The following is a 26,108-nucleotide window of genomic DNA, read 5'->3' on the forward strand; positions in this document are numbered from 1 at the left end:
TGTTGGGAATTTGCATCCATGCCTCATTAGCATCTTTCGCTCCATGTATTAGCATGCCACTTCCGAAGGAAGTGGCCTGTGTAGAAATGGCCTATGTGTTTTACTATACCTAAATGTACATGTATACATCTGAGAACAAAGAGTGTAGGACATACTTATGGGATGGGAGACTCTATTCTGGGTGACTGTGAAAAAATGTGATGATCATAGTGGATAATCAACTGAACATGACTCCCAGTGTGATGCTGTGACCTAATGGACTAACGCAATGCTGGGATGCATGACCAAGAATCTCAAGTAAAAGTACAGAGCTTATTTTATCTCTGTTATTTGGTATAGAAACAAAACTGATGCTCACAATGATTAAGGGTCTGGAACACATGACTTATGAGGAAAGACTGAAGGATTTGGGCTTATTTAGTTTGCAGAAGAGAAGACTGAGGGATGATTTGATAGCAGCCTTCAACTTTCTGAAAGGAGGGTCTAAAGAGGATGGAGAGAGACTGTTCACATTCGTGACAGATGGCGGAACAAGGAGCAATGGTCTGAAGTTACAGAGGGAGAGGTGTAGGTTAGATATTAGGGAAACCTATTTCACCAAGAGGGTGGTGAAGCACTGCAATGTGTTGCCTAGAGAAGAGGTGGAATCTCCATCCCTAGAAGTTTTTAAGTCTCATCTTGACATATTCATGGCTGGGATTATTTAGTTGAGGTTGAGTCTGCTTTGGGCAGCGGGCTGGGCTAGATGACCTCCTGAGGTCCTTTCCAGACCTAGAATTCTATAATTCTATGATGCTATATGCTAAAGAGGATTCAGAGAAAAGCCATGAGCATGAATAAAGAATAAGAAAACATGTCTTCTAGTCATAGATTCAAGGAGCTCAATCTATTTGAATTAAAGAGAAGTCTAAATGACTTGATAACAGCTGGAAGTATGGATGGGGAACAAACAGTTAATAATGGGCTCTTCAATCTAGCACAAAAAGTTCCAACACAATCTTATGGCTGAAGGATGAAACTAGACAATTTAGACTGGAAATAAATTTTAATGCTGAGAGTAATTAACCATTGGAGCAATTTAACAAGGATCATGTGTATTCTCCACAATTTACAACATTTAAATGGAGATTGGTGGTGCTTATAAAAAGCCTGCAGTAAGAATTAGTTTAGGGAAGTCAGTGTGGCTTGTTGATATAGGAGGTCAAACTAGATGACCACAATGGTCCAGGATAAATGAAAAGTGCTCAGGTGAAACTGCATGGCTGTGTCTACGCTACCTCACTATTTTGAAGGGAGGATGCTAAGTAGGGTGTTGGGAGTTTATTAATGAAGTGCTGCACTGCATATGCAGCACTTCATTAAGCAAATTCCGCCCCCCCCAACCCCCTGTGGAAACTTTGAAGTGTTAAACTTTGAAGTGCCAGATTGTGTCGAGCTGCAGCTCACCTGCTGGTACTTTGAAGTGCTTGGGCAACTTCAAAGTCCCTTTATTCCTCAAAATTTTAGCCGCAGCTAGATGTGAGCCAGCACTTCGAAGTTTAACACTTCGAAGTTGCCACAGGGTGGGATTTGCTTAATAAAGTGCTGCATATGCACCACAGCACTTCATTAATAAACTCCCAACCCCCTACTTACCATCCTCCCTTCGAAGTAGGGAGCTAGTGTAGACAAGCCCCATGAGCAGTAGCCCAGCTGTGGAGAAAGCACTGAAAACTCACAGTTTAGACATATACTCTTCCAACATAGTTTTTCCATCTATAAGATGAAGAGACTAATACTTATTCAGCTTAGTAAAATTAATTATATATAAAGGGGAAAGCATTCTATCGAGTGCTAAGAATGAATATGTGCAGAGCATATGTGGATGTGGTTAGCTTTTGGTATTAGATGTACCTGTGGAGGACTGTTTCCAGCCTACTCCTATTAATATCTGCTGTGCATCCCATCCCCCAGCAGAAATTTGATGTAGTTTCATGGCAGTACATGCCATATGGATGAAAATAAGCTGTGCTACGCTTTCACAACGAAACACCCTAATTTGGAAGAATGCCGTCTAGCCTAGATTAAGGTCAAAGTTTGCAAACTCTTCTGTGAGCCCGGGCTGAGTTGTGAACAAAGCATGGTGAGATGATGATTTAATTGGGAAACAATGGGTGGGGTTTCCAAAAAGCATCTTAGAGAGTTAGGAGCATGACTCCCACTGACTTTCAACTGATTTGTGCTCTTGATACCTTTAGGCACTTTGGAAAATCCCATCCCATACGCACCTCAGTGCTGGTGTAAGCTTGAAGTCAGATGAAACTGTACTCTTGGCTTAATTTCAGTTTGCATTTTGGGGTGAAACTGAAGACATGAAAATCCACATGAAATGAAATCAGAAAAAATATTCAATAAAACCTTATGTGCAATAAAGTTACTACATTCTGCACAGCTTGACAAGTTTTGGCATTATTTTTCCAAGGCTAACTAAGAATTAGACCATTTTATAAAAAATGTAGTATTTAAAATAAATGAACATGCTTGAGTGAACAATAACTGGAAACATTCCAGAACCATGAGCTCTGTTTTGATAGTCTTCATAGAGATCCTGAGGTATTCTGCACGCTCTCAAAGAAAGAAAACAAATGCTTTATCATTCTGGAAAGGAAGATACATTTAACTCTGTCAATCAAGGTCTATGCTCATTAAATTTCTGGAAGACAGACAACAGAGGGAACTCTGAATAAGTGTGAGGAAAATTAATGTTTACAAAAATAACAAAAAGAATGCAAATTGTATTTGCATCCCAGCAGTACTTGGGAAAATGAATATCATTTGGGATATACATAGTCTATTTCAGATGATAGTGCAAAACGTGGCTGCACTGCCACTCAGCTTGCCAAACAGCAACATTTCTTTTTTGTTATTTAGTGAATGTAATACTCACTTTTCCTTACTTTTCCAATACCTACTTTTCCTACAATGCCATCTTTACTAGGAATAGACTATCATCCTATCTCTGTCTTCATTTTTTGGAGTGGAAATAGAGATGGGCACCATCGGACTTTTCCACCTTCCCTACCACCAGCATTTTTAAATTTGCCTTTGAGCTTTAAAATACAGCAAAATATTTGCAAAGACTCTACATCTGTCACAATCCTTTCTCATAAATATTCAGCCACCCGTCCCTAAGGACTGCTCCTTGGACACACAAGGACCCTAGCTAACCTTAGCCAGCTTATGGAGGAGGGATTAAAGTTCCACTTGTAGTGGTTGTTGTTCACTCTCCATTGTATAAGAAGAAAGAAGAACCCCAGGACAGGCCTCCAATAATCAGTGGAGAAGCCAAGAGATGTAGTTTACCACTGCTACCAGTCCGAACTCTTCTGAAAGAATTGGGCTTGTTTAGTTTGGAAAAGAGAAGATTGAGGGGGGACATGATAGCAGTTTTCAGGTATCTAAAAGGGTGTCATAAAGCAGAGGGAGGGAGCTTGTTCTTCCTTGCCTCTGAGGATAGAACAAGAGGCAATGGACTTAAATTGCAGCAGGGGAGGTTCAGGTTGGACATTAGGAAAAAGTTCCTAACTGTCAGGGTGATCAAACACTGGAACGAATTGCCAAGGGAGGTGGTAGAATCTCCATTATTGGAGATATTTAAGAAGATGTTAGATGGCTTTCAGGGATGGTCTAGAAAGTGCTTGGTCCTGCCATGAGGGCAGGGGGCTGGACTCGATGGCCTCTCGAGGTCCCTTCCAGTCCTACTCTTCTATGATTCTATGATTCTGGAGGCAACCCATTGACCTTTAGCACCACACTTGCATGATCTTGAAGGAGCAACTAGTTCCTCCTTTGTTCTTCTGGGCTCTTCCAAAGCGAGGGCAGCCTGATCATGCTTCTGTAGCAGCAGGACAGAAAAGACATCTATTGCCACACCTTTTGCACCTTTAGCACAGCAGGTGAGTGACGTCACAAAGTGTCCTTGCCTTTTGGAAAACTCTACGCACATTCAATATTGTATTTGATTACCACCATATGGCTTCAAGTTGGGTAAGGCAACTTCTCTATGTCTAGGGAAGGCAATTATTAATATTCTTTGCAAGCCTGAAAGCATTTACCTGCCCCTATAACTCTCTCAATACGGATTCTTGAAGGATCTATCTCCTTTGCAAACTCATGGACAGCGAGAGTTGGGTCTTCATATGTGTCTGGATCAATATATGCTTTTATTCCGGGGAAGTGCACTGGAAAGAAAGGAAGAAAGGAACCCTATGATTTAGTCAAAAATCCTTTAACAAACATTCCCATGCTATAACAAATACCAACTGTAAAAAATGCAATGACCGGATAGCTCAGTGCATTAGTGATGGGATATTAAGCCCGTCATATTAAAGTTAACAGAAACAATTTACACTAGGCTAGTAGTGACTGAAAATTATTAGCAATTGATTGCTAATTAAATTGTAGACTCCGGAAAATAAATCAGTGTCCCAACGTCTATGAGAGTTGGTGTGCTTGTTGGCAGCTTAAGAGGATTGAATGAATATGGAAGCAACCATAGTTTCCCCCCATAATGGTGGTCTTACTATGTGGGCTTGAGCAACAATGGCAGCATGAGTGGCAGATTACATTTCGATTAACAGAGTCTTCACTCTGCAGTTCTGCTAATCCAGCACCTTGCAGCACCCAGAACACTCATTCATTCAGAAATAAAGACCTCCACCCTGTAAATCCCACCCTGCTTTCAAAAATGTTGTTCATAATTTGGTGTCTGATTCTGTTACCCTTACATGAAGTACTACATTATCAGTCAAGCAGTATAGTAAATGTTCAGTGGAATAAAGTACAACTCAGCACGAGTAAGAGTGCAAGAATCAGACACCTTAATAAATAAAATGATCAAATTAAACAATGTTATAGCTATATTCAGTATATATGAAGCCTTCAATTGAATACTCAGACCCTATTCTTCTGATTTGGACATAAATGATTTAATTAATTTAAGGACACTTTACTGCATTGGGAAAAAGTAGGTCTGCAGCAGAAAAGTACTGAATCCCCATTTGAGTATTTCATGTAATACTACCATTATGATTCTTCTGTTAGCACACTTAGGAGGCAGTGTATTACCATTAAGGAAGACACTACCAAAAGGGAAACATTGGAAATGGTAAATAAATAGACAGCATACTATCAGTATATTTTTGGCACATCCAATCTGTCATGTTTGCAGCAGAGACAGGAAACTGCTGCAAAGAGAATGTTTTCTTGCCCTACAGGAGCTGTGGTTTTCCAAGATCTGCTGCCCAGAGTTTCCACCTTTGTTGAACAGGTGCCCCAGGTGTACAAGATCATATTCTTTTTAGCTAGTAGAATCCATTGAGGCAATACTGGCAGGAGCTTAGGATGTAAACGGTAATGTAGGCCCAACACTTCCTTCTTCAGTATAGAATTGCATAGAAGAAGGAATGAGCAATAATGGGAAAGGAAGGCAGGTGGTGAAATCTGTATTGATAAAATTTCTCAAAAACCACAGCTACTATAGCATAGAACAACAGTTCTTTTTCGAGGGACTGTCCACATGGATTTCACTCTTGGCAATTAATGAGCAGTGCTCTTTGTATGGAGGTGGATATGAGGACTCCTATTTGAATAGTCACTGCAAGATTGCCCTGCTAATGAAAAATTCCCAATCATGCATGAAAGGTGTATGCACTGCAGTAGCAAATTCAATGGGCAATCATTTCATGAAGAATAATACAATACAGAACAGTTGTGAATTCACAGGCGAGCCTGGGAAACCGATAAAAACATATTAACACTGAAATCCAAAACCTGATGGATTTGCACAGTAAAATAAATGACAGTTTCTCAATGAACTTTTGCAAAGAGGACACCCAAATATGAAGAGAACCTTTGATCCTACCATAAGTGTGGGTCTGCACAAACCACAGTGTCTTTGCATATGGATTAGGTTGGAGGATCAGGGTCAAAATGTATAATTAAAACAATATACAAATTTATTTTAAAATATGACATAGGCATTAAATAAGAAAATGTTGTATTACTTACAATGCCCATTTTGCAAATGAGCTCTTCTTTTTTCTTCAGACTTCATTTTGGCCTTTATGTACCACTGGCATCTTTTAAAAGAGCAAACAGTTTTTGTTAAAACAGTTGTCATATGAAGAATGCACAATAAGTTTTCTATAGGTGTTTGTGACATCATAAGCTACTTTGATTAGAAGATCTACCTATTCTGAATTTGCAGAAATGTATAGGTAACCAGTTTTTGAAAGATTATGCATTTTCAGCAACTATAAAAACAACATACAAAAATAAATATATAATGTGTTTGGAATGATTGATATTGAAAAGAACTATACAGAAAATCAACTTAAGACTTAATAAAACTAAACTTTTCAAGTTTACCTCAAACCAGATATTGAATTTCCTCATTTTGCAGTTATCTTTAGCTTTGTCTAAAAACAACAACAGAAAATCCTCCCAATTTGGTGATAAATTATTAAATTTAGCCTATCTAATGCTATGCCTTAGTGGTTTTGTATGTTGATTTGTGCATTTTAAACCCGATCCTATTATCTTTAATGCCCTGTGGGTTAAAGCAGCTCACTTTTTCTATATATATGTAATAGATTCTATGACACTAATGGGCTTCATGAAGGATAAGATGTCAAAATCACATATTTTCTCTGATTAGCTTCTGCTCCAATCTCTGCACTCATTATTTTGTCACCTCTGCAAAGATGTTAGTGGTCAGACACAACAAACAACACACAACCAGCTGTGTGAGTTTAGCCATTAACAATATGTCTGAATGCATATATATCCAACTACAAACTCCATTTTGTATTGTGACCACCATTTGGTTAGGAGATTCTACTCTTCCTGTTTTTGGGTGTATGTGTGTGGGGGGGTGGTTGCCTCCACCTTGGATTGTAATTCCAAGAAGTGCTGAGAGAGGGCAAACTATAAGGTGTCATCAAGTATTGTTAAACTTTAAGGGCAGCTTTGAAGCAGGCCTGGAGGGTTACTTGACAGTGGGGACTGGAAAGTGCAAAAGGAGAAGTTCTTCCCATGGTAGCTTTCTCTCACCAACCAGAATAAGAAGGGCACACTGGAAAGGAGGAGCAAGACAGTGTTGGGACCATGAAAGGGCAGACCAAATCCCAGAGGCTGCTTGGAGCAGTTAGGACACCGGTGGGAGGGTTTTTGTGCAAAGATGTTTATTACATTTGCATAGACCTGTAAATCTTGTATGCTTTCTCTGAGACAAAAGGGGGGTGTGTACTTAGAAATCCCTCTGCATTGTGTCTTCCTTACACTACCACACAGCCCCAATGAGGAAAGCTGTAAATCAATGGGCCCACAGTGTAGGTGACACTTTGAGAACATGCAATAGCTTCTGGGAAAGCTCATGAGAGGTGGTGCTAGCTTCAGGGTCTAGGCAATAGGAGCACAGTGTCCCTCTCACTGCCAAGACTGGTGTCAGACATGGCATCTGCACCTATAGTTTAGACCTAGATACTTGTAGCCTGAGTAACAGTGCCTCAAATCTGTCCAGCTCCAGCATGCCAAGAGCACGTGCAACCAAAGGTTTGCATCCAGTATCAAGTGCGTGCCCAGAAATTTCACCACTTCCACCAGAGCATCACTCAGGTTTGGTTTGGTGGCCCCTCCATCATGACAGAGCATCTGTCTGGCTAAATGGCAGAAGCAGGCTCTGTGATCCAGTGAACTGGGTTGCAATCCCACTCCACTGAGGGGCTCTCATTTCCCCTTCCTGGGAGGTCCTTTTTCCCCTTGTGGGTGGTGCTGCCGCTGGCAATGTTATACACCATATGTAACTCACAAACAGCAGTGGGCATCTGTGTCCACTTCAGCAGCCTGGTGCGTATCTAACAGGGGAGCTCATCTGGCTTGCAACAGCGAGTCTCTCAGTTTTGATGTGTTTTCATTATTGGTAGTTCACTGAGGGATAATTTCTCTGATGATCAAAATAAATCACACCAGATTTTAATGCTGAGTTCCATGGACTTTAGCCAACCACACCCCATCATTTTTGCGGCTTTAAGTCACCGCATCTTCCATTTTAATATCTGAAACTTGATGGAAATGATTCCTATTTGCTCTTAGTGGCTAATCGCTCACTGAAGTACACAAGCAGGTGTTTATCTCACACTGCCTCTTCAATATGAATAGACTCATCAGCAGCCTTGTGATTCGACAGTCCATCAAATTGCTAATTCTAAACAGTGAAGCGGAACACATCTGCTGGGTACCAATGCAATCCTTCACACTGAAATTTGCCTCCAATCCTCCAGTAAATGAAGTATTTATTCCAAATTTTCTCACTCTGTCTTCAGAGAATGATTTCCAGTGAATACTCTTATCACTCTGTTTAAGAGATATTTCAAAATAAAGCCATATCTTACTTAATTGAAAAGTTCCATTCAGTAACTTTTAGAAAGCTGAAAGAACCTCTGATGTTCTTAAAATTGGCAAAGAGAAAGAATGAAAGTAGAAAGAATTGCAGAGTGTTCACACCAATACTAATCTTATTCTACCACCGAGTTCCTTTTAAGAAAGGCAGTCAAGTTATGTTTTAGGAATGCCACTTGTTCATTCTGCATAATTATTTCTTTCACAAATTTCCTCTTTGTTGGCTGAATCCATCCTTATTTCCATTGAAATAATACATTATTTTCCAGTATTCACAGCAATCACTTATTGTAAAGATCTCTGCTTATACTCCTATTATTTAAATTGTCACAAATAGTCTCTGAAGTTAACTTCTCCTATTTATCTTCATGTAATGTTAACACCTACTGGTTCTATTGCTTTTTAGTCTTTCATGTTATAGGCTTCACAAGACAGCAGTGCATTAATTTACATGGTGATAGATATATTCCCATTCAGAAGGGCTAGAACTTCATCTGTCAGCCAAGTGAAACCTCAGATTCTAAATGAGAGCAAATACAGTCTTCAGTTCCATTCAGCCCAGAGCTTCCACCTCCCCACACCCACAACAACCAGGAGGGAAGGACGCAGAAAAAGGGACTCACTAATAATCCCTCTTGGGAAGTACTTCCACTTTACTATATTGTGTGGGGGAAGGAAGCCCACGGTTTGTGCCTACACAATCCCCCAACATGAAGCAGGCTATGGGGCTCCTCCAAACCCCAAAAAACAAACAAACTTCTCTATCGATTCTCTGGGATCTTTAGTGCTATATCCAGACGAGAGTGATTTGTCGACAGAGGTGTCTTTCCTTGTGGTGAGTGGGGTATGGCTGTCAACAACAGTGCTGCGTTCTGTCAACTTATTGTCAACAGAATGCCTTTGGGGACTTGGACACTCCAGGGTTTTATCAACAAAACAGCTGTTTTTTCAAGAAAACTCTCTAATCTAGACGTAGACTAGGAGAATAGTTGAATCTGTAGAGAGACCTCATTCCGCTGAAGCAGCTCTGTCTCCCTGAGGGTTTTCCTATTTCCTAAAAGCATAACCCCCGAAGAGCTGCAGAACTCCCACTGGCCATAGGGCTTGCAGGCTCAAAAGAGTGTGGGAACACCCTGTTTTTGACTTGGGAACTCAATTAGGTTCAGCAGGAGGTGGTGTCTATCCATCTAGCTCTCTCATTTCTTGCTGTCCTTCCCATTTCTCATGAAACCTTGGTGTCAGAGGGAGGCCGCGCTGGGGCCCAGGGGTGCCTGAGCTGTGGAGGTAGTTGAGTCCATTCTTCTGCATGAGAGGGGCAGACTGCTCTATTGATATACTTTGTGGAGGATCTGAGAGACACGATTCCCCATACTGGCAGGGAGCCAGGTTCTAATCTCAGTTATATCTGGGAAAACTGGTAGTAACTCCAATGGGGTTATATGAGTTTACTCCAGAGTTACATTGTGTAAGGAAGAGCAGAATCTGGCCACAGAATCAAAGCAACTCCTCACCCAATTAACACAGTGTCAGTAGTAGACCATGATCATCATATCAAATGAAGCAAGCTGAACAGTCAGAATTGTATTGCAAGGAAAGAAATTGAAATGGAATAAGAGAATCACTGGGTAAGTCCTAACAGGTCATCCAGAGCATCCCCTGCTAATGCATCAATGTTTGCTAAAGAAGATTTAATAAGGGTTTGTTCAGTCTAATTTTAAAAAATCCCAAGCAAATAGGACCCTCTTCACTTCCCTTGGGGAAGCTGTTCTACAATCCAATTAGCATTACAGTTAGTATGCTAATTCTAATGCTTTTTAGATTAGCTTTTCCCTTACTTAAGTTTATTGCATTTATCTTACTTGTCCTCCTGCCCAAGAACCACTACCCAATCTTTACTTTAGATTAGTAAAGCCATGATTCTATAACAATAGTGCACTGTTTTGATAAATAAGATATAGATGTAGGTGTAGACATATAGATATATAAAACATTGATCAGGCAATAGATTTCAATCAGTATATTTTCTCTTTGTACATTTTAAATTTTACATCTATCATTGGATATGTACTTTTTTAAGTTAAAGACAGAAAGAGTTCACTAAAATAGGTTAATAAAATATATACTATTGCTAACTGCAAGCATACAAAATAATGAGTCAAGCCCCTGTACCACTCATCAGATAGTCTTAAAACCACAAAATTAAAAATTCTTTTCATTTGCCTTCTGGTTTCTGAACCTTTAGGGTGCACTTGGATTGTATTTTACAGCTTTCTCTGAAATGAGAGCTAGAAAAAATGAAAGTAGAGATTCTCACCTAATCACATGACTCGAGGAGTGGTGCTTTAAACAAAACACCAAGTGTTCTCACCAAAACTGGGAGAATGGCCAACAACTCGTAAGGGTCACATTCAAGCTACAACACTTGGACTGCACAAAGTCCTGTTCACCACATAAGCTATGGAGCAAAGATTTAGCTAATGTGAGCCCACTCATTGGGATGAATTTCACTCTAATTGCACTAGTTCAGTGTGATATGAATTACCTCCCAGTGATTAGGAAGAACAGAGTGAGGATAACCAGGAGAGTGAATCCACCAACAGCAGCAGTGGCAATTACAAGAATCTGCCCCTGCTCCGCAGCTATATCAGAAGCTGAAAGAGAAACACAGAGAAGAGGGGTTAAAGTCCCCCTGAGTGGGACACACGTAGAAAGGATTATAATATTCCACCAGCCAAATGTCTGACTACTACAGGAGAAGTGAAAATTGCAATGATTTCTCAGGTGGTTAATGAGGGCAGTGGGTGAAATGTGCCTGTGGGGTGAAAGAGAGAAGGTCAATGGGCAGCTATGTAGTTCTTTTCATTGCTTCTGAAGGTGGGAAGGCATGTTTGGGAGGTAAGAATTAAAGAGGTACTTGAAGTCTGTGCAAATGTAACCCACACACCTATGTGTGGTTCACTGTCCCATGCAGTGGTACCTAGACCACTCCCCAGGGAAAGAATAAGTGTCCTCTACAGCCTAGGCTGAGAGGCAGCTGGCCTTTAGCTCATGCTATAGAGGCACCTGCCCTAAGCTCCAGAGGTGGCAGGTCTGAGCCTGCCTGTGGGCAGTTACACAGACATTGCCAATGCCATTTTCTCCTCTGTTATGTTGTCAGAAACTTCTGCTCCTGCCTACAAAATCTTATAACATACAGTCAAAATAACTGAAATTTTCAATCCTTGCAGCTATCAGCTCATAAAATAGCCAAAATTTATTAAATTTAAAACTGAATGTGCTCTCCACTGCTCTCCAGAGCCATGTAGCCACACTACCAGATACAGATGGCTAGACAGGCTTTCCATCTAGCAATGTCCACCTGATGGAGTGTTTATGCAAACCACACAGTTGCACACACACAATGATAGTATGAAAATCAAGACCAGTATTTAAAAGAGCCAAAATGCTTGACTACATTAGATAATAGTAATAAGATAATAGCAGAAATAATGCTTTGAGTTCTTTGCAAACACAAGGAAATAAAACTCATGAAGGGGAATTGTTTTATAAGGCTTTTATAAAAGAAATTGTTCTTCTCAGATTTTTTTTAAAACAATGTAGTTAAAATCCTAAATGGTTTGTGGCCTTGCTAAATGAATAAAGTGCCACTTCCTTATGTCCTGTTGCAGTTGTTAAAGTCAGCTTTGGCTGCTGAATACAAACTTTACAAGATAATAAGGTGAATGTCTATGGAATTCTCAGACTCTTGCAATTTGCCAGGAACAAAGGTTAGCAGACTTTTAGACATGTTTGAGCTCACGTTTGTATTTGTCCTGTGGACAACTCTTCCAGTATTGTATGCATAGGGACTACATAACTGCATGCCACAGAAGCCAGAGGCAAGACTCTAATTTGCAGCACAGGTTCTTCAGGTTGCTAACATATTTGTAGCATTTTAATTGTGAAGTGCTTTGGTGAAAGGTATCTGTAGGAGGACACAGTCCCTTGTCCTGCTTTTTTGCACCCCGGAAACAGAATGGGAATGTACTGGTTGTATACCCAATGTATCATTTGCATTCCCTCCACCAACATCCCTACTGTCCTAGGCAACCATACTGTTTGCAATATTCCCTGTGCTTTCCATCCTCCCTTCAGGACCATGGAGGAGCAGAAGTCTCCCTCCCCGAACGCCCCTGTGAAACTGAGTTCAGGTAGCCCTGCTGCTCTTCATCTGGTACTTCCTTCCTCTACCTCTTTATCAGTCTTGAGCTGATGGACTAATTGGCTCATTAGCTCATTCAGCCCATCAGTCTGATTTGCTAATTACCTATAATAAATCCAATCAGTTTTCTCTGGGGGAACTAATGGGCTTGAGTTTAAGCTCATCTATTAATTCCCTGCACTGTATCTGAGCAACAATAATGTTGTTCTGAGATTGGTGTGTTTTTATTATTTTCCCTAATGAACCCTCAGTCTAAACAAATCACCTGAACATATTGCGTCTTTGAGTCGAACCCTATTATTATTATTATTATTATTATTATTATTATTATTATTAATAAACATTTACATTGTGTTAGTATCTAGAGGATAATCATTTCTAGGCCTCAGTCTGTTAGACACCATATGAATGAGAGGATTAGGCTCTGTTATTTTAGCCACTCTTGCTCTATAATCCTAAGTATCTTTATCTGCATCTAATTTTATGTGAAAGTTATCACCTTTCAGTACATTTCCATCTATTCTCTAGTTTTTTATTTTGTATGAAATATATATTACTTTGAGAAACAAGAGTACATGCCCTATTACTAGGTGTTCTAGCTGACATCAACAAATATAGGAAATAGATCAACCCCAGCTTCCTCAAGAAAACAAAACCTGATTTCATGCATTGTGCACAGCTCAGAAAGCACAACATGCAATTCTCCCGGGACCTAAGTTGCTTCAAAATTAGGTGTATCATCTAGGCTCCTCTGAGGAGAAGCTTCAGTATAACTTGCACTTTGTGAAACCCAGAAAACTATACAGTACCCCAGAAATGCACGACTTCAAGTTGTGCTTAACTCATGTTAACATGAGTTAAGCACAACTTGAAGCAGGCACTGCCACGGCTGTATGTCTCCCAGCTTTCCCCAGACAGGGGGAGCCGGGCAGGCAGCCATGGTGGTTTGGCTTCTCCTAGCTGGGAGAAAATATGCCACTGCAGCTGTCTGCCTGGCGCAGCTTCTCCCAGCTGGGGGAAGCCAGGTAGGCAGCTGTGGTGGTGTGCCTTCTCCCAGCTGCGGGAAGCCAGGGAGAAGCTGTGCCTGGCTCCCAGAGTGGTGGGGAGCCGGGAACCAGGTGGTAGTCTGGCTCCTGTCTCTCTTCTGCTGGCAGGAGCCAGGAAACTGACCAACTGGTGCTGGCCAGTTTCCTGACTCCCACAAGCGGAGCAGAGCCAGGGACTAGGTGGCGACTCCCCGCCACTTGCTGGACCCCAGAAACTGACGAGGACTGATGTCCTCATCAGTTTTCTGGCTCCCCAAGTTGTACAGGAAATTTGACTTATGGGGGGGTTGTGACAATGCAATCCCCACATAAGTCAGGGGTCTACTGTATGGAAATAGTCAAAAGCCACATAAAAATGTTGTATCCAAGAAGGAATATTTGGACTTTAGGTAATATTTGTAAATGATTTAGCAACTAATAGTATGACCTATCTGTTCAACAGCAGCCAACGCAAACAAAAACAATAGCAATTTAAGCCCAATTTGAAACCTGCCCCCACACAATGTATTAAATCTCTGGCATTAGGTTTCTGTCACTATAATTTAATGGAGATATGTGCAAACAATAAATTACAGTACTCCATTCTGTATCTGTACTTATAAATGTTTCACAGACTAGTTAGACACATACATCTTCCAATGAAGTACTCTGATACCTTTTATCAACTATTCACAAAATAATTAATTAACCAAACAGTAACTAGTGATTTTGTGGAAATGGCTATTGACTCTGCACCAGGCTATATTGAAGAGTAATATTTACTTGGAAAAAATCAACATAACAACAAGGATGTGACAAGTAAAATGTAAATAATAATAATAATAATAATAATAATAATAATCTTCCCAGGCCTTCAGCTCAAATGTTGAATACCATCTTTTAACTGTCAGTGCCTTTGGCAATCATCTGCAGAGGTTGTTCAGGCTAGAGACATTATAAAGCTCTAAAACGAGAAGGAGTTGTATATTGCTACCATCTGAAGTGGGGACCAGAGGACAAATTGCAGCCCTCTCAAAATGAGTCTGATAGAGAAAACAAAAGATTTGCAGAAACAAGGAATTCAGCAGGTGCAGCAGAAAATGGTGGAGGTTCAGATATTCTAGTTCCTGAACATATTTAATACACATTTGCTGCTAAATGGACAATCTCAGGCTTTCTTTTCTGATAATTGAAGTTCTGACTATTGGGGAAGGATAGCATTTGTGTTGATAAAAATAGGTTCCATGGCTCAAGTGACATAATGCTTAATACCCAGAACAGCAGAAGTCAGTCTTCCTGGATCACTTCTGTTTTTCGGCTTTTTAGCTAAAATGAAGTGTAATAACATGCAGACATACAGAGCTTCTTTTTCTCAACCTGTGTACTACCTAGATTTTTTGCATTAGCTTCTACATAATTTTAAATTCTGTTTTTATCAGTTTAATAACATAAGTTCTGTAACCAGGACTATATCCTGCACATGCAGGGGAAACTCAATGACTAAATTTGTCTTTTCTGTCTCTCACCAGTATGACCCTGAGCTAGGATTTTCTATCCTTAGAAAGTCATTATTTTTCTCCTTTTGTTCTCTTCTACCATCATGGCACCACACTCCAATATATTAGGATTTTCTTCAACTAGCCTCGTCACTACAAAGGGTCTTTTCAAGCCTGACTCTTCCTGATGACCTTAATTTACTTGTCAGATAAAAATGTCAAATGACAGACAAGTATAATTGGAAAATGTGGATTTGGTAAAAACTGACAGAGAAGTAGGTAAGTCCCGGAAAGTGACAAAAATGCTTTTTTGCTTGAAGTGATCTTTGTAGAAATCCATAAAAGTGCAGTGCAATGAGCAACACACATACACATCACCGCCCAGAAACACTGGCTATGCCATGGGACTATAGCAATAAAACAAATGCAATTTTCAGTATTCTTACAAAATTCTTGAAAGCAGAACTTAGATCAGGTGTTTTGCTGTCCTAGGCAAATTTTAGCTTATGTCCCTCTTTCTAACTGATCTATTTCATCACCTTTTTTCCACTTCTAGCTATTTATAAAGTTAAGCTTTAGGTATTAAGCAATAAAATCTTTAAGATTTATTATGTCTCTTTTATGCGTTTTTCTTCTTGCCACCTCCCTGCTTTTTTCTTCTGAAAAACAAAAACAAAAACAAAAACTTTTCTTCAGAATATTAGTCAATAGAAGAGGTTTGTATATTCTAAGACTGTCACTGTATCATCAAATGTTATACTGAGAAAGATTTCCCACCAGACCAGGAGCAGTTTGGATTGCTAGACTAAAACAAACCTGCCACATCAATGAGAAACAAACAAAACAAACCCTCTCTTTCCATTGGTAGTAAGACTGACATTATAAAAGATTTTTCATTTTAGAGATAACTCCTAACAAGATGGCTACAACACAAAAATAATGCACCATGGAACTGATGGGCACAAATGGCCTCTGAGGTTGGATAGTAGAGGACATTCCCGCATAAACAGGAAAACTTTAAATTATTAAATAGTTTAAAGGTCTCTTGTAAAGCTCTAATTCAAAAATAATAAAACAGACCTTAAAATGTGCTTGCATGGGACCAGATATTTTGCAATGGGGGATTTGGATCAGAAGAGCTCTTTTTGATACACCACAGAGAAGTTTAGTGGTTTGCGTGAGAAAAAGTAACTCAGGTACATGGTGCACCTGAGCCATACCAGTAAGAAATAAATGAGTTGGATTATGGCTTATGCACCATGGTAGCTGAGGGAGGCAGGTACAAACAAAGCAGTTGGTGAAGACTTTCTGCCCATACGTTACTGATGCAGGCAGAATGCTCCAGGGGGCATTAGGAAGAACATATATGCAAAACCAGCAACTACTCTCCCCTCCATAAAAAGTTACTGCATACAAGCCAATCAGTACCAGCCTCTTAGCCATAATGGGTGGAACAGAGCCCTGATCATAATTCCACTCCACTCACCCATGCCCTTTTAAAGCATGGAGCGCTTCGGGCATTATTAATATGGCTATGATTTAGTCATGGCTATTTTTAGTAAAAGTTATGGACTGGTTACAGGCAAAAACCAAACATTCATAGCCTGTCCCTGACTTGTACTATACACCCCTGACTAAATTTTAGTTTTGGGGGGCTGATTCTGCCCCCTCTGCCTGTGGGACTGCTACTCAGGCAGTCACTGGGGCCAGCTGCATGGGAACACTTGAGCAGCAGCTACTGCAGCTGGCTCCAGGGGCAACCCAGCAGCAGCTGGTGTGGCTGTCTCTTGGACCAGCAGTGTAGGTGGCGTGGGGTCAGTGATGCTGGCTGTTGCAGAAGTCATGGACGTTGAGGAAAGTCACAAACTCCATGACTTCCATGACAGATAGGCTGTGTCTACACTACAACTTTGAAGGGAGCATGGCAATATCATAGCATCATCATCATCATCATCATCAATAACCGTGGGCTCAGCGCCCATTAGCGTCTGATGCCTCTCTCACTATTTCCTTCCATCTTTCCCTATCCAGTGCAGAGTGGCTTAGTTTAACTTTCATATGGAGAATAAATATCAGCTTTCTGACTGATTCATTTGCTGGTAAACAGAGCTTGGGGAGGGTATCCTGAGCTCATCTGGCCCACACACCAAAAGACACAATCTACCAGTCAACAGAATATAAAGATCTTCTCACAAACAAGTGCATAACTACAACACCAGATGCTCTTAGTTGTTGGCATTGGTGCTCAGTGCGAAATTTCCACTGTTTTTACTGCAGCATGTACATGTAGCATATAATAATGGTTTAATGATGACTGTAAGCATCAAGTTAAGATTTACAAATTCTCCTTCACTTATTTGCTATTTTCAGTAAATTTTCTTGGAACAAACAGCTGTCTATGCACCAATTACCACTGGTGAAGTTTGGACTGAAACAGTCCTGTATTTAATTTCTGTCCTTTCCTTTTGCTTTTTGAGCTGCTTGCTCCAGATAATATTAAACTCCTTTATTTACTCTCTACATAGAATATATCATGTCTAACCTCATTTTTATTTCTTCTGTTCTCTCCCCAGTTCCTATGACCCAACTTCGTCTCTTTTGTTCACATACATTTTATTGTTAGCTACTATTAAGTCAAGTGTCAGTTTAAGCAAAATTTGCTCTGAACCTGAAACCACACATCTCTATAACACTTTTACCTCTTCATATCTGCCCATTAACCACACTGTCTTGTTCTTAGGCCTGGTTTACACTAGGAAGTTACGTATAAATTAGCTGACAGGTTGATTTTCTAAGCAATCAGTCCACACCTCTACTGATGTTAAGGCTCCTAAGGTCGATTCTGGTAGTCCTGCTTTCCACAAGTACTAATGCAAAATTTGATCTTGCATAGTTGACTTTAGGGTAATGCAGATGGATTGTTGTGAAATCTATCAGAGAGGTAGCTGTGTTAGTCTGTAGCTTCAAGAACAACAAGAAGTCTTGTGGCACCTTATAGACTAACAGATATTTTGGAGCATAAGCTTCTGTGGGCAAAGACCCGCTTCATCAGAGGCATGAGTGGGGGGGTGGTTTCAGAGGGGTATTTAAAGAGTGGGGTGCCATTAAGAGGGAGGGCCAGAGCTGACAAGGTCTATTCAGCAAGGTGGAAATGGCCCAATATCAACAGTACTTATCAAAAGAGGAAAGAGCAAGTCAGATCAGACAGGGGGATGTGAGTCTTTGTCGGAGTCTAATGGGGAGCTATTAGCACCCAAAGCAGAGAAACTGCCTTTGTAAACTGTGAGCCATCTGTGGGATGTGGGAGTGGCTTGCAGCTTACAAAGGCAGTTTCTCTGCTTTGGGTTCTAATAGCTCCCCATTAGACTCTGACAAAGGCTCACACCCCCCTGTCTGATCTGACTTGTTTTTTCCTCTTATGATAAGTACCATTGATAATGGGCCATTTCCACCTTGCTGAATAGACCTTGTCAGCTCTGGCCCTCCCTCTTACTGGGACCCCACTCTTTAAATACCCCTCTGAAACCACCCCCCCGACTCATGCATCTGATGAAGCGGGTCTTTGCCCGCGAAAGCTTATGCTCCAAAATATGTTAGTCTATAAGGTGCCACAAGACTTCTTGTTGTTGTGAAATCTGACATTCTTGGTCTCCTGGAGGTGTCCCACAGTGCCCCAAAGTGAACACTCTGCCCACCACTTTGAGCTCCACTGCTCTCCAGGTATGCAGGAAATGGCCCAGGAAAATTTGAATTTCTTTTCCTGTTTGGCCAGCGTGGTGAGTGGAGCAGGCAGCACACCTCAGCAACCCATCTGGCTATGAATTTCCATGGTCATAGATGAACTCCAGCATGAAGCAAGCAGGAGATCCAGGACCTTATTGCTGTGGAGGGATGAAGCTGTCCTGGCAGAACTACAAACCAGCAAGATAAATGTAGACATCTGTGCCAATATCTCAACAGGAGACTGAAACCCTTGTGAACAACTTGGCATGTCAAGGGTTCATATGTTGTATGGACCAGGTTAATAATTCTGGATAGGATGTGAGTGCGTTGCAGGAGTTTCCACAAAGCATCGAAGGCTGTTTCCAAGTCTGTGAAGGTTTTAAGTATCAGAAGGGTAGCGGTGTTAGTTTGTATCCAAACAACTGTCTTTATTTTATATTCAGAAATACTTTTTCCTGTTTCTCCCAATTACGTGATTCCCTGATTAAAAGTACTCTGAAATACAAGGACAAAGTCACTTTCCTAGGAAGACTTTAGTAGTGCCTTTCACTGCATATCTACAAAAACAACAAGAAATCCTGTGGTACCTTATAGACTAACAGATTTTCTGGAGCATAAGATTTTGTGAGCAAAGACATGCCTCTGATGAAGCGGGTCTTAGGAGCTTGATAAGGTAGTCATGTTTCCAGTCTTGTGGGGTCTCCTCAGTGTCCCAAACTCTCCCAAATAGATTATACATCATATTGACTGATGTCTCATTACCTGCCTTGATTGCTTCTGCAGGGATGTTCTCTGGACCAGGTGCTTTTCTGTTTTTCAGGTAAGAACATGAAAACATAAGAACGGCCATACTGGGTCAGACCAAAGGTCCATCTAGCCCAGTATCCTGTCTGCTGACAGTAGCCAATGCCAGGTGCCCCAGAGGAGGTGAACCGAAGACAATGATCAAGCGATTTGTCTCCTGCCATCCATCTCCCGCCTTCGACAAAAGGCTAGGCACCATACCTTACCCCTTGCTAATAGCCATCTGTGGACCTAACCTCCAAATATTTATCGAGCTCTTTTTTAAACTCTGTTAGAGTGCTGGCCTTCACAGCGTCCTCTGGTAAGGAGTTCCACAGGTTGACTGTGCGCTGTGTGAAGAAAAACTTTCTTTTATTAGTTCTGAACCTGCTACCCATTAATTTCATTTGGTGTCCTCTAGTTCTTATATTATGGGAACAAGTAAATAACTTTTCTGTATTCACTTTCTCCACACCATTCATGATTTTATATACCTCTATCACATCGCCCCTCAGTCTCCTCTTTTCTAGACTGCAAAGTCCCAGTCTCTCTAGCCTCTCCCCATATGGGACCTGTTACAAACCCTTAATTATTTTAGTTGCCCTTTTCTGAACCTTTTCTAATGCCAATATATCTTTTTTGAGGTGAGGAGACCACATCTGCATGCAGTGCTCAAGATGTGGGCATACCATAGTTTTATATAGGGGAAGTAAGATACTCTTTGTCTTATTTTCTATCCCTTTTTTAATTATTCCTAACATCCTATTTGCTTTACTGACTGCCGCTGCACACTGCGTGGATGTTTTCAGAGAACTATCCACTATAATTTCAAGATCCCTTTCCTGATCTGTTATAGCTAAATTTGCCCCCATCGTATTGTATGTATAATTGGGGTTATTTTTCCCAATGTGCATTACCTTACACTTACCCACATTAAATTTCATTTGCCATTTTGCTGCCCAATCACTCAGTTTGCTGAGATCTTTTTGAAGTTCTTCACAGTCTGCTTTGGTTTTGACTATTATGAACAGTTTGGTGTCATCTGCAAACTTCGCCACCTCACTGCTTACCTCTTTCTCTAGATCATTGATGAATAAGTTGAACAAGATTGGTCCTAGGACTGACACTTGGGGAACGCCACTAGTTACCCCCTTCCATTGTGAAAATTTACCATTTATTCCTACCCTTTGTTTTCTGTCTTTTAACCAGTTCCCAATCCATGAAAGGATCTTTCCTCCTATCCCATGACCACCTAATTTACACAAGAGCCTTTGGTGAGGGACCGTGTCAAAGGCTTTCTGGAAATCTAAGTATACTATGTCTACTGGATCCCCCCGTCTGCATGCTTGTTAACCCCTTCAAAGAACTCTAATAGATTAGTAAGACACGACTTCCCTTAACAGAAAACACATTGACTTTTGCTCAACAAATCATGTTCCTCTACGGGATCCACCTCACTAAAAGAGGAAAGAGCATCTTTGCGGGCAGGCTTGCAAACCTAGTGAGGAGGGCTTTAAACTAGGTTTGTCAGGGGAAGATGACACAAGCCTGGAGGTAAGTGGGGAAGGAGGAGAGAACAATCAAGTGGGTTTCCTGGGTGAAGAGGAGAAAGTGGGCCAATCGGCCCCTTTTCTCAGATGCTTGTACACTAATGCCAGACACCTGGGGAACAAACAGGAAGAATTAGAGGCCCTGGCACAGTCACACAAGTATGAGGTGTTTGGAATAACGGAGACTTGGTGGGACAATTCGCATAACTGGAGCACGGTCATGGAAGGTTATAAATTGTTTAGGAAGGACAGACGGGGGAGAAAAGGAGGAGGAGTTGCGCTCTATGTGAGGGAGCAGTATGATTGCTCAGAGCTCCAGTATGAGGAAGGAGAAAATCAGTTGAGTGTCTTTGGGTTAAGCTTAGAGGTGGAAGTAACAGAGGTGATGTTGTAGTTGGTGTCTGTTATAGGCTGCCAGATCAGGGAGAGGAGATAGATGAGGATTTCTTCAGGCAGCTTAGTGGAGCTTCCAAATCACAGGCTCTGGTTCTCATGGGAGACTTTAATCATCTGGACATTTGTTGGGAGACCAATACATCAGCACACAGACAATCCAGGAAGTTTTTGGAGAATGTTGGGGATAACTTCTTGGTACAAGTGTTGAAGGAACCGACCAGGGGCTGTGCACAACTTGACTTGCTGCTCACAAACAGGGAAGAACTAGTAGAAGAAATAGAAGTGGGAGGGAACCTGGGCTCCAACGACCATGAGATCGTAGATTTCAGGATCCAGATGAAAGGAAGAAGGGTGAGCAGTAATATACAGACCCTCGATTTCAGAAGATCAGACTTTGACTCCCTAAGAGACCGGATGAGCAGGATCCCTTGGGAAACGAAGATGAAGGGGAAAAGAGTTGAAGAGAACTGGAAGTATTTTAAAGTCTTACTGAAGGCACAGGAACAAACAATCCTGCTGCGTAGTAAGAAATGCAAACATGGTAGGCAACCAGCTTGGCTTAACAGGGAAATCCTTAGTCAGCTTAAATTCAAAAAGGATGAATACAAGAAATGGAAATGTGGACAGTTGACTAAGGAGGAGTATAAACATACGGCTGGAGAATGCTGGGCAGTAATCAGGAAAGCGAAAGCACAATTGGAACTGCAGCTGGCAAGGGATGTGAAGAGTAACAAGAAGGGTTTCTACAGGCATGTGAACAATAAACAGGTTATCAGAGAAGGTGTGGGGCCGTTACTGGATGAGGGAGGTAACCTAGTGACAGATGATGCAGGAAAAGCTGAAGTACTCAATGCTTTTTTTGCCTCAGTCTTCACGGACAAAGTCAACTTCCACATGACGGTCCTAGACAATGCAGTATGGGAAGGTGGTGGGCAGCCATCTGTGGGGAAGGAACAAGTTCTGAGCTATCTAGAAAAACTAGATGTGCACAAGTCCATGGGTCTGGATTTAATGCACCCCAGGGTACTGAGGGAATTGGCAGAGGTCATTGCTGAACCTTTGGCCATTATCCTTGAAGACTCTTGGAGATCGGGGGAGATATCAGATGACTGGAAGAAGGCAAACGTAGTGCTCATCTTTAAAAAAGGAAAGAAAGACAATCCAGGAGACTATAGACCTGTCAGCCTTACCTCAATCCCTGGGAAAATAATGGAGGGAATCCTCAAGAAATCCATTTTGAAGCACTTGGAAGAGGGGAAAGTGATCAAAAGTAGCCAACATGGACTCACCAGGGGCAAGTCCTGCCTGACCAATCTGATTAGCTTCTATGATGAGGTAACAAGCTCTGTGAACACGGGGAAGTCAGTGGATGTGATATACCTTGACTTCAGCAAGGCTTTTGATACAGTCTCCCACAACATTCTTGTCCATAAGTTAAGGAAATATGGATTGGATCCTTGGACTATAAGATGGATAGAAAGCTGGCTTGATGGTTGGGCCCAATGGGTGGTGGTCAATGGCTCAATATCTGGATGGCAGTCTGTTTCAACCAGAGTGCCACAAGGCTCAGTTCTGGGACCGGTGTTATTCAACATCTTTATTAAGGAGGGACTGGGTTGCACCGTCAGCAAGTTTGCGGAGGACACAAAACTAGGGGGAGAGGTAGGTATGTTGGAGGATAGAGAGAGAATCCAGTGGGACCTGGATAAATTGGAGGACTGGGCCAAAAGAAATCTGATGTGGTTCAATAAGGAGAAGTGTAGAGTCCTGCACCTGGGGGTGCAAGAATCCCAAACATTGTTACAGGCTGGGGACCAACTGGCTCAGCAGCAGTACGATGGAAAGGAACGTAGAGGTTATGGTGGATGAAAGGCCGTATATGAGTAAACAGTGTGCCCTTGTAGCCAAGAAAGCTAATGGCATACTGGGGTGCATTAGGAGGAGCATTTCGAGCAGATCTAGAGAAGTAGTTATTCCTCTTTATTCAGCACTGGTGAGGCCACATCTGGAATATTGTGTCCAGTTTTGGGACCCCCAGTATAAAAAGGATGTGGATTTGTGGGAGCAGGTTCAGCGAAGGGCAACAAAAATGATTAAGGGTCTGGAGCACAAGACCTATGAGGATAGGCTGAGGGATTTGGGCTTGTTTAGTTTACAGAAGAGAAGACGTAGAGGTGATTTAATAGCAGCCTTCAACTTCCTGAAGGGGAGCTCTAAAAAGGAGGGTGAGAAACTGTTCTCAGTGCTGTCAGATGGAAGAACAAGGAGTAATGGTCAGAAGTTGAAGAGGGAAAGGTGTAGGTTAGATATTAGGAAAAACTACTTCACCAGGCGGGTGGTGAAACATTGGAATGTGTTGCCTCAAGAGGTGGTGGATTCTCCATCCCTTGAGGTTTTTAAGTCCCGGCTGGACAAGGTCCTGGCTGGGATGACTTAGTAGGGGTTGATCCTGCTTGAAGCTGGGGGCTGGACTAGATGACCTCCTGAGGTCCCTTCCAGCCCTATGATTCTGTGATTCTGTGATATGTGTCTGACAATTTTATTCTTTACTATTGTTTCTACTAATTTGCCCGGTACTGACATTAGACTTACCAGTCTATAATAGCTAGGGTCTCCTTTAGAGCCCTTTTTAAATATTGGTGTTATATTAGCTGTCTTCCAATCATTGGGTACCGAAGCTGATTTAAAGGATAGGTTACAAACCACCGTTAACAGTTCCGCAATTTCACATTTGAGTTCTTTCAGAACCCTTGGGTGAATACCATGCGGTCCCGGAGACTTGTGACTGTTTAGCTTATCAGTTAGTTCCAAAACCTCCTCTAATGACACTTCAGTCTGGGACAGTTCCTCACATTTGTCACCCATAAAGGACAGCTCAGATTTGGGAATCTCTTCAGCCGTGAAGACTGAAGCAAAGAAATCATTTAGTTTTTCTCCAATGGCATTATGTTTCTTGATTACTTCTTTTATGTCTCTATCGTCCAGGGGCCCCACTGCTTTTTTAGCAGGCTTCCTGTTTCTAATGTACTTAAAAAAACATTTTACTATTGTTTTTTGAATTTATGGCTAACTGTTCCTCACAATCTTTTTTGGCTTTTCTTATTGCATTTTTACATTTAATTTGGCAGTGTTTATGTTCCTTTCTATTTTGATCACTAGGATTTGACTCCCACTTTTTAAAAGATGCCTTTTTATCTCTCTCTGCCTCTTTTACATGGTTGTTAAGCCACGGTGGCTCTTTTTTAGGTCTCTTACTGTGTTTTTAATTTGGGGTATACATTTAAGTTGGGCCTCTAATACGGTATCTTTGAAAAGTTTCCACGCAGCTTGCAGGGATTTTACTCTAGTTACTCTACCTTTTAATTTCTGCTTAACTAATCTCCTCATTTTTGTGTATTTCCCCTTTTTGAAATTACATACCAGAGTGTTGGACTGTTGTGGTGTTCTTCCCAACACAGAAATATTAAATGTTATTATGTTATGCTATTTCCAAGCGGTCCTGTAATAGTTACCTCTTGGACCAGATCCTATGTTCCACTCAGTACTAAATCAAGAATTGCCTCTCCACTTGTGGGTTCCTGTACCAGCTGCTCCAAGAAGCAGTCATTTAAGGCATCAAGAATTTTCTCTCTGAATCCCTTCCTGAGGTGACATGTACCCAGTCAATATGGGGATAATTGAAATCCCCCATTATTAGTGAGTTTTTTATTTTGATAGCCTCTCTAATCTCCCTTAGCATGTCAGCATCACTATCACTGTCCTGGTCAGGTGGTCAATATATCCCTAGCGCTGTATTCCCATCAGAGGAAGGAATGCTATCCATAGTGATTCTATGGAACATTCTGATTCGTTTAGGATTTTTATTTCATTTGATTCTATATTATCTTTCACATACAGTACCACTCCGCCACCCGCTTGACCCATTCTGTCCTTCCGATATATTTTATATCCCAGTGTGACAGTGTCCCACTGATTGTCCTTATTCCACCAGGTTTCTGTGATGCCTCTTATATCAATCTCCTCCTTTGATATAAGGTACTCTAATTCACCCATCTTATTAGACAGACTTCAAGCACTTTGTGTAAAAGCACTTTAAAAAACTACCACTATTCATATGTCTGCCCTTCCCTGACATATTGGATTCTTTTACATGTGATTTTTTTCTCATCTGATCTGGCCCATACTCTATCATCTCCCTTCTTCTCTTTCTGACTGAATTCTAGAGAATCTCTATCAATGGAGTCTCGCCTAAGAGAAGTCTCCGTCCGATCCACGTGCTTCTCCGCACCAATCGGCTTTCCCCCATCTCTTAGTTTAAACACTGCTCTATGACCTTTTTAATGTGGGCATTGGCTTTCCTGACTCCTTTCGTAGCTCTGTTGCTGTTAATTTGCAGAGGTATATTTGCAGGTGGTAACTCAAGAGGTTCCATGTGGGCAGGATGATTCAGTAGCGCTTCAGAGTGTTCCTTCTACCTACTAAGCTGTTCGCTTTG

The 26,108-nt window shown here is 41.3% G+C and overlaps 1 protein-coding gene across 4 annotated transcripts in view; it reads right to left on the minus strand.

Moving 5' to 3' along the window:
* The window catches only part of EPHA6 (EPH receptor A6), a 1,072,121-nt gene that overhangs the window by 252,472 nt on the left and 793,541 nt on the right, over positions 1-26,108 (minus strand). For 3 of the 4 annotated variants that reach the window (XM_074998351.1, XM_074998361.1, XM_074998364.1), the window contains exons 10-12: positions 10,982-11,090; positions 6,049-6,119; positions 4,095-4,220 (exon numbers count right to left, since the gene is read on the minus strand). In XM_074998351.1, the coding sequence (XP_074854452.1) occupies positions 4,095-4,220; positions 6,049-6,119; positions 10,982-11,090 (306 nt within the window). Of the gene's footprint in view, positions 1-4,094; positions 4,221-6,048; positions 6,120-10,981; positions 11,091-26,108 lie in introns of those variants that run through there. The other variant, XR_012646082.1, reaches the window with a different exon arrangement.

The sequence above is a fragment of the Carettochelys insculpta genome, chromosome 1 (genome assembly GCF_033958435.1).
Source record: "Carettochelys insculpta isolate YL-2023 chromosome 1, ASM3395843v1, whole genome shotgun sequence".
NCBI lineage: Eukaryota > Metazoa > Chordata > Testudines > Carettochelyidae > Carettochelys > Carettochelys insculpta.